Source organism: Saccostrea echinata, unplaced genomic scaffold (assembly GCF_033153115.1).
Source record: "Saccostrea echinata isolate AGI-Se365-2 ecotype Australia unplaced genomic scaffold, CSIRO_AGI_Sech_v1 ptg000050l, whole genome shotgun sequence".
Lineage (NCBI taxonomy): Eukaryota > Metazoa > Mollusca > Bivalvia > Ostreida > Ostreidae > Saccostrea > Saccostrea echinata.
This window is the reverse complement of record NW_026889799.1, coordinates 1,604,805-1,614,818: the sequence shown is the minus strand read 5'-3', so window position 1 is coordinate 1,614,818 and position 10,014 is coordinate 1,604,805. Positions and strand designations below refer to the sequence as shown.

Sequence of the window (10,014 nt, the reverse complement as noted above, 5' to 3'; positions counted from 1 at the left end):
CTTTTTTTTTTTTCTTGGTCACTTTTTTCAGCCTTCCGAAGTCTTTTTTATTGAAATATTTTGGATTTTCAACCTTTGGCAAGAGCATCACTGAAGAGACATAATTTGTCGAAATGCGCATCTGGTGCATGAAAATTGGTACCGTATATGATTTACAATCGGTATAATCCTTTTGATACTTATCTGTATCTTAAAACTGTCTTTTCTATAAGCTACGTGGCATCTTTCCGAATTTCTGTTGAATCAGCTGCAAGAAACAATTATAGAAATAAACAATTTTTAAACAAAGACCTGTGTTGAGTACAATGGTACGAAAGAATGTTATTCTTTGAGAAAAATACTAAGGAATTCAACAATTTTACCTTTTTGTGTATATCTTCTTGCTCTGCTCCAGCAACAAGCACAATGGCCGAAATGGAAACTTATTGCCTGGTTATTTTCAAAATACTTTTAACTATGGAACTGCTCCAATATATTGAACATTGGCAATGATAAATATAATGATGAGTTGGGTTTGTAAACTCAGTAAAGTTCAAGTGTTAAAAATCATGCTTCTTTGTATACCCAAAATAAATCAATTGAATGAAAAAATAAGTACATTTATTTTTAAAATTTGTAGATAGTTATTTAATTTGAAAGTTTAAAATACGACATTTGGTTAATTGTAAAAAATAACTTTGCACAAAAAAAATTGTATTATGTCAATTGAAAATTAATTTTAAGCTATTAAAAGCAATACTTTTTTTTTTACACATACATGTATGGATTTGAAAAATAATGTTTGTTTGTGGTTCGGGAAATTTAGTCAAATATCTAAGTAATACCTAATAAAACGAGAATCGTAAAATAATTCCCAAATTCTTATTGACAAGGAAAAGACTTAAAATGTTTTGTTAGTTCATTCATGTATTTCATGGACGTTCATGCCTCCCTCCCATTTCGTATCCTCTACATGTATGTAATAGTGACATAAAATGATAATTTAAAGCAAGAGATTGAACAGAATTTACCAGTCTATACCTGACCTGCTGTAGACTGAATACAACATTTGAAGATGTTTTGTTACATGTAAAAAATGGATTTAATCTTTGTCAGTGCATTAATTAATGAATGAATTAAAAGTCCTTTATCTTGTGCATATTATTTATTTACAAAGCCTTTTACAGTACTTCAATAGTTTTTTTTTTTTTTTTTTTTTTCTTTTGTTTAAAAAACGTATCAAATGAATCCCTACCTAACAAAAAAAAACTCTGGTTAACTATAGTTTACTATAGTATCAGGTTTTTTTTTACAATAGTAAATCAAAGTATTTTTACGATGGATTTCAGAGTATCATATTTTTTGTTCTTCAATTCATACATGCATAATTAGTATATTAAATGGAACTGTTATTTGTATATTCATATATTATTTCCAAATTTTACATCAATGTTATCATATTTAAGTAATTTTAATCTCTGATATTACAAAAATAAAGTTCCAGAGTAAAGTTACATAGTAAATCAAAGTATCAAAGTTTTTACTATAGTTAACTATAGTAAATTTTTTAGGGCTCCTCTTCCATCTCTTAGATGGTAAATATTGACCCTATATGTACATGTATTTGATGTGAATGTTCTGAATGGGATTGTTCTGGAGGTAAATAAACTTCTACAATAACTGTCCCATACATTTGTATACACACATCCTCTGACATTAATGTTAGAATCTGATTAACTATAATACATTGTCTCCGTTATAACTATCCCAATCATTTACTTTTGTTCTAAACATTGACAAGCATTTCAAGCGCTGCGTAAGTCTTCGCTGACTGATGTTCAAATAATTACGAGGGCTGTTCGGAAATTATTGAAACATTTACTTTTACTCCATAAAGGACAGAATTAAATTCATGAAAATTCGTCAAAATTTTATAAGACAAATAAAGCTTTTGTGCAATATTTCTAATTTATAGGTGAATTAGACAAGTTCCGATGAAATTATAATCATGCATATGTCTATCGACCTGTAGCAGCATCGCTTCGTCATTTCAACGTCAAGTCAGCAGGAGATGTTTTTGCATGTGAAACGACGGAGAAACGTTTACTCTTCTTTCTCTGTTATCACATATAACATTCTAAAAATCAGATGTCTCTTTTCTTAAACGGTTCTTAAAAAAAAATAAAATAAAACTTGTGCTCTTGTAACCCCAGTGTAAACTATACATGCGGTGTCATATACAGGTTGACTTAGCATCATGTACTACAAATTTACCGATTTATGCAACGTGAATCAACGTTATTTAGTCCGGAGCTTTCGTTTTTACTCTGATTGAATTATTTGTAAGAAGAAAAAAAAATATACCAATGTTTTTGCAGGTCATTTAGTCTGGAAAAGAGTGCTCCATAGCGCTACACAAAATTCTATGTACATAAGCTCGCTGCGCCTCCTTGACGTCAAAATCCATGTCTAAGCTAAATTGATAAAATGTAATTATGGTTTTTATGCAAAATATTATATTTCTTCCTTATGTCTTTTCTTTTTTAATGACACGATCACACCCACCTCTGCCAGGAACCGCTGTGGATATTTTACTCATCTTGTTCCGCCTAGTATATCATCAACGTGTTTGGCAAACTATCGCATATATATTATGTGCTTAAATATACATGCATGTGATGGTAAGCTAACCTTTTGTACATATGGTATAGAGGGGAAAATTTTTTTTTCTAAAAAAGAGGGGAAAAGTAATTTCACACTTCGGGGAGTTTACATTTTTTTACCATTTGATTCTTTACGGTGTAGTTGTATCTACTTACAGTTACGTTTCTTAGAGAACGTTATTAAACCTTTCATTATGTGGTTAGTAAGACTCAAGTAATATTTCAGTTCGAAAGAAAAAAAAAACGTTGTCAACTTTAACCTTTTTTTTGCAAACTGGAATATTATTTTCCGACGAAATAATATTGCAGGGAATAAACGTTCTAATCAATATCATACAGAACAGGGATTTTCATCTAAAGGAAGTAACTCTTAAGAGGTTTTTGTTTGGTATAAAAAGACGGTGGAATTATCCTTCTTGTTTGTAATTTAAAAAAAAATTGGGTTTCTAAGTAACCATGTTTTATTCGATAGAGTTTTGCTAATAATTGAATCCCTTGTTATTTTGTATCCAATCAATACGTACTGTTTGCCCAACTTATTTCAAAATAAACTATCCATTTGAAAATTGATAGATTCTTCTGAATTTTTATTTATTTAAAATCAGGTTTTATCTACAAATCATATGATCTCTTTGTAATTATTGTTTTGTATAATATCTATTGTCAAGCAGAAATAGACCGGAGGTCGCCGGAGAAAATAGCAGTGTCAGCAAATTATTCTTCTTTTTTAAATGAACAATAAAAAGTGTGTGAAAAGGAAACATTATAGGTTTGTAATAAGCATACAAAATACATGTATTACTATCTACTAGAGCAAATCATTTTAAGTAAATAGTTTTGCTCCAATAAAAATCATTAGAACTGCGATACATTAACAGCATGCAGGGAAAGTACACATTGAAAATACAGATATTGAAAGCTTGTTATCTTGTTGGAGACAATTTTAAAACATTTAGATTTATCAGTTCTTTCGTATGCAATAGGCGCTAATGCTGACAAGTAGTTAGGTCAAGCAAGTAGTAGTTTGGTAAGAGAGGAATTTCAGTCAATCCATGTATTTTGACTACCCAGCCCCCCTAAAAAAATAGAGATAAAATCTCCTAAAAAATGTAAAATGTCCGGAAGCAATGTATAAAAGTTTACCATTATAAAATAGATATGTACATGTGTATATGTATAATGAGCCGAGCAAGACAATATATGTATTCTTGTATTCGTAATTGTAAGGAAAATTATTGAGAATTGGAAGAAAACAAAATTAAAAAGTGGTTAAAACTTAATTGCACAAATTTATAGAAAGCAAGGAAGATATCAATAAAGTTAAAACAACACATCAAGTAGGGAATAAACGGAAGGGATTAAGAAGGGTGGGTAGGAACAAATGCTCACATGTATACTGTAACCCTCTATTGTACTGCTTTTGAGGTGCGGTGTCACCGTGTCATACATTAATGATGGTCTCTGTTCGTTTCCATGTTTAGGATTGGTTGAATTTGTATGACACGTATAATTCAATGTGGTATTCTTTCACAGTCATAGGCTTGATTTGAAATCACATATGCATAATTTGGCGTGATTTTAAGTTGTTGTCTTCTATATAAGTTTTTTAATGTGTTCTCTCGATGGCTAAATTAAGAAACACATTGATATTCAAGTATTGTTCAGTATATTAAGTTTTAATTGTACAGACTCTTGGATCACAAAAAAAAAAAAAAAAAACATCTTAATTCAAAATTTTCATATTGTACTGAAATGTTATAGAAGACAAATTACGGAAGCGTATTAGCACCACGTAATATTGTTTTAAAAGTTGCTAATTCCAGCTTTAAAATTGGCTTTTCCAACTGCAAAATTGGTAATTACAACATTAATCATGGGTTTATCGACTCTAAAGCTGGAAATTCCAATTTTAAAGTTGCTAATTCCAACTTTAAAACTGGCTTTTCCAACTTTTTAATGTTTCACTTGTTTTCTTTGTGTACTTTGTGTTTGAAATCGTGTTGCTGTGTTAAAGCTACAATGGAAATAAACGATTTAATTCAATTCTGAGCTTGTGATGAAAGAAAGAATAACTTTTGTTGTTTTTTTTTTTTTTCATACACAATATTGATAATTTAGTTCAGTGTTCTTTGTAGCATGAAATTTTTTTTGATGTTTCATCCTTTATATCAAACAAATCTCAATTTTAAAAGCTAAATATTATGTATGTCTGATCTCTTGAATAGGAATGGTTGAAATGGTGTGAATTTCTGAGTTTAATGAAGTTATCATCTATAAAATTAGATAAGATGAAAAAAGAAGTGAATCATAACAGCTAAAATAAGTTGAAAATTGTATGTTAGGTCATAGGAAAGACCAAGATAAAAAAATAATTGACACAATTTAATTCCTTACAAATTTCTTTCAATGTATTGAGTTTGCTTTAATAAAGATGATAGTATGTAAAATAAAGGAAAATAGGCAATGAAAAAGTTAAGAAAAAAAAAAGAGCCAACTTTTTGAGTTGGAATTACCAACTTAAAATATATATATATATATATGGTGGCACTAATACGCTTCCGTAACCAACTGACCAAATAATTTTTTTTTCTAAATATTACATCACCTGAGTGCTGTTTTCTGCAACATTAAGAACTAAGTTGGAAATTGATAAACATCTTACGGGTGATTGAAAATTTGACTTAAGTTTAAGTCAGTTTTACAGTCCTACTGCAAGGTCTCTGCGATAAATAAAAGTATTTAATATGTGCAGTGTAATAGCGAAGTATTCAATTCGATCTTGATATACATGTTTATGTAGCATCAATACAATTCCTGAGCTATCTACAACGTATATAAATAAGACTGAATTTGGTATATAATAAAAGTTAAACCAAATTTAATTTAGTAAAATATTCTATTTCATTGATCCAAAACAGAGTTTAGAATTAAAAACATATCTCTACCTCAGTGAAGCGACAATTGGAAAAAATAATCACGTTATCTCATTCTAATCAATGTAAAAGAGATAAATTTCCATTGTTTTTCGTTAAAATTTTAGGAAAGATAGAGGCCGTCGTGTATTTCAAATGTGAAATAATTTCTTTAATGATGCTTCAAAGTATAGCGTTGTGATGCTTCAAAGTATAGCTTGGTCTAAGAAAACAAAGAATATGTAAGTAAGAAAGAGTGAAAAAAAAAAAAAACGAAGGAAAATCCTATGTGCATTTAATATAGTTTTGACTTAGAGTAATGTTTTTGAAAAATTATACTGTCTGAGTAAAGCGAATCCTTCTGTTAATACACCACACTCACGGATATATAAGTGTTCAAGTTTCTTAAGTCTCATAGATCTGGAATATAGAGGTCCTCCGAATGGTTTATTATTGACTTGGGGCTGTTGCTCGTATGATTATTATAATTGTAAGAAGAACGATTCCGACAGCAAGAGAAATGAAGACAAACAGGCGTGCACGTTTAGTCTGGACTTCCGCTTCATGAACGTCGCCACTTGATGCTGCTTGTTTTGCCTGTTAAATAAAAGTAATGTTTGCATATCTTTTAAAAGCAACAAATTCTACTTCATCTTATTATTTTATCATACATTTACATGTATATATGTGTTATGCAATTATTATTATTCCTTTTTCTACATTTAACTTTTTTTTCTTTTAGATTTATAATTTGAGCTTGATGCATATACATGTATTCAATAACTTTTATTTGGTGGGATCCTCCTTTTAAAATGTTTATTGGAATAGTTTGTGACTGGGGTATGTCTACAGTAGTCTAAAATATTTATTGCAAAGAAATATACCGGAAAAATATTCCACCCTCTACTAGGAAAACACTAGGATGGCAAGGCTGTTTTTTTAGGGGGGGGGGGGGGGCAAGAACTAAACGAAATCTAATTAACTGTCCAAATCCTGGAAATTCCCAGTGCTTGACTTCACAGCAACAAAAAGTTTGGGTAGGTTGGGGGGGGGGGGGGGGTGCAACCAGCAACTAAAGGAAAATTTACCATAGCAAAATTCTATGCTCAGAAAAAGTGACCCCCCTGGCCTACCCCTCCCCCCAGTTCTACGGGGCTTAGTGATGAATTTCATTATGTTTTTGAATGCACACGAAAAGAAATTAAAGAGGCTAGGTTAAAACATATTTCAAATTATCTCATATGCAGACCAAATATAGAGAAATTTAAACAACTTTTTTCAACAAAAAACTGTTCAATATTGAAAAAATTATGCAAATATTTGTTGATTGTTAAACAAATTATAGATGGAAATAATTGATTTGAACATGATATTTTGTACCATTTATTATAAATGTATTATATATTCTTTTTCTTGTGTTTGTATCTAATCCTACCTCCTCTCTACAATGTATGTTTGTACATTTATGAGAATAAAATAATTGTCATTGTCATTGTAACTTATTCAGCAACCGGAGTGTTTGAGCTATTTTTCAAGTAAAAAAATCAAATTCAAATCTTTTTTTACTTCACGACTTCTAAGTAAAAGAAATACAATGTGTTCGACGACTACGGGCCGGGTCTTGCCTCTCTTTCCACCTTGACAGCTCATCCCTGACTCCCAAAACCCGTTGCCATCCAGGGGTTTTTTTTTTTTTTCTTAGAGGGTGGAATATTTATTCCCGGTATTTTTTACGTTAAAAACTTCGACACTTGTAGTATGTAGAATTTTTCCTATGAAATAAAAAATAATACATTTGAAAGCATTTACCTTATAAGCGAAAAGTATGGCGACGATTCCAGTCGGCCAGAAACAACAAAAACAAGTGAGTATGGCGGGGACCATCCAGTCCCTCTGATGAGGCTGGGAGACAACCACAGTAGCGGGGCCAGGTTGTGTAACCTAATTAAAGCATTAAAGCACATATAAATATACATCATAATATTGAATAAGTGTACATGTGCGCCGGCGCGGATCCAGGAATTTTTTCCAGGGGGGGGGGGGGTCTAACCCAGTCAAAAAAAAATTCCAATCGAGAAAGAGAAAAAAGTAAAGTCCATTTCTAAACGTAAAAAGTACCTTTTTCGTGGTGATGGTGGTGGGTTCCACGTTTTCTAGGGGGGTCCAAAATCATTTTTATTTCCTTAAGTATATACTTTGAATGACTTTGCAAATTCCAGGGGGGTCCGGACTGTTACATTAAAACCATCCTATCATACTTTTGATGATGCATTTAAAATTTCATGTAAATATCCCGTGGGGAACCCCTTCTTTTTAAATATGTTATTACTGTTCATAACCTTTACTGAACCTCAATTCACTGGACCTTAAAACCCGTCAGTCCGTGCAAGTTAGTTTGGACATGGCAGTCCAGAGAGAAGGACGTCTTTATGTCCTCTTATATCTTTGACCCCCTCTAGATCCGCACATGGTACGTATAATATTTAATAAATATACTTCATAATATTGAAGGTAAGTATTCCAAATTAATTCCAACGATTGAAATAATCAAATGGTATTACATATGAGCAAATCAAAAATAATAAAAAAAAAAATTATCACAGTTTCCAACATATAACATGTTTTGAGACTTTCTAGTTGCCTTCAAAGGTTTATTTAGAAATATCAGATCGAGTGCATAGTAATATGTACATTATGAACAGTATAATTTAAAGATAGTAGAGCAAGGTCCAGATATATATGGCACCCTGTGTTACGTGCAGCAAAAACCCCCAATCAACCGATGCATTTCAATAATTGTAAAACAGATCAATTAAAACAAGAAATTTACAGTTTCAAAAAAGTTTTGATTTTTACAGAAGAGTTGTCTTTCTTATCTCACTTATTCCGAAAATCGAATGTTTTGATTATATTTAAGGTTGAATTTACGTAAAAATAAAATGCTTACCTCTGGGGAAAAGGCATTGCCCCCCCCCCCCCCACACTTCAAAGCAATATGAGCTACAACTTTGATGTCGGAAATTTTTGTTGCTAATTTGTAATTAACTATTGCAATGACAGAAAAGAAGAATGTTTATAAACTTATGTTGTTCATATTTGCAATGGAGCAGCTATTAGAAGCTTTGATTGAAGCAAAATTACATTATTGTCGTCCTGTAGAATATTGTAATCTTGATTTCTTATATAATACTATACATTCGTTTGTACATTCAATTGTCTGAAACAATTTAATACTCTGTTGTAGTCTTACTGATTATAAAGGTTTTAATTATATTCAAAGATATAACACATTTTAAGATCAAAATAAGATTTTCAAAATTGAAGTCCACATTGCTTTAAACAGCGCAATAACATTTCATAAAAAATAATAAATGATCAGTTGTGCTATTTAAGTATACTTACCACAACATTATGTGGACCTGATGCTGGGGCTGTTTTAGATAAAAAAGGAAATCGGCATTATTACCATCATCGTCATCATCATTTTAAGCATTATAGAGGTTATTCAGTAATAAACCATAGTTATTATTCTTGCAAGAATTTTGCAAGAATTTTACAATAAAAATATGCACCATGCTCGATGAAGATGTTTCAGAAAAGATTTTTTGAATTTAAATTCGTATCATTACGTTGCGTTTCGTGTAAACCAATTTTTATTCTCATGAAAATAGTATGCCCTATTAACATGACCTTTTGATCGCGAATATTTCTCGTCGCGAACCATTATGCATGTTTTCTTAGCAGCAAAAATTAATCGTCGGTGATTATTTTCAAGCTGATGGACCGTTTATTGAAAGTATTCCTGTAATGATAATATTGATCACAATTTTAATTCTAGAAGAAGTTAAAAAAAATTACAGTTAAGTTATATATTTCATACCATTCAATGAAATGAAAGTGGAACAATGCCCGGAAATAATAGTAGAAATAATGATAATTATAGATACTTTTACAAAATAAAACAAAATGACAAAAATTAAAAAAAAAAAGAGTAAGACGTGGTACTCACGTTGAACCTGAGCCATCTTAATGTATGATCTTCAAAATAACTAGCAATTAAACAAAGTCAGCTATTTCGACAAAATCATTAAAGCCCGTTAATTTTGTAAAAGGAAGTCTACATATTAAGGATTGTGATTTAGGTGTGTAGCATTCACACTTTGCAAACAATTAAATCCGTTATATTCAAATAATAATGTGACATTATACATCTATTAAGGCATGGGATATAATGGGAGTATCAAGGCCGGAAATCGTAAGAGCTCAGGAGCAAACCTCTTTGAAACAATCATAGAAACAGTGGGCACAATCTCTCTCTCTCTCTCTCTTACATGTACACACACACCCACATATCTAAAAACCATTTATTATGGTTTATTTACGTCCACTAAAGATTTTCTCTTTCATCACTTCTTTTATTAATCAGTAAATGCCGGTTAGAACCAGTTTTTCCAGCCACT

The 10,014-nt window shown here is 30.9% G+C and overlaps 1 protein-coding gene across 1 annotated transcript; it reads right to left on the bottom strand.

Annotated features, from left to right (window-relative positions):
• Nucleotides 1-5,832: 5,832 nt before the first annotated feature.
• Nucleotides 5,833-9,638, bottom strand: LOC133203323 (proline-rich transmembrane protein 1-like). The gene is made up of 4 exons (XM_061339133.1): nucleotides 9,564-9,638; nucleotides 8,957-8,985; nucleotides 7,364-7,495; nucleotides 5,833-6,151 (listed from the first exon to the last, which is right to left on the bottom strand). Exons 1-4 carry the CDS (start codon nucleotides 9,577-9,579, stop codon nucleotides 6,005-6,007), a joined length of 324 nt encoding a protein of 107 aa, XP_061195117.1. The 5' UTR covers nucleotides 9,580-9,638; the 3' UTR covers nucleotides 5,833-6,004.
• Between the last annotated feature and the right edge of the window lie 376 nt (nucleotides 9,639-10,014).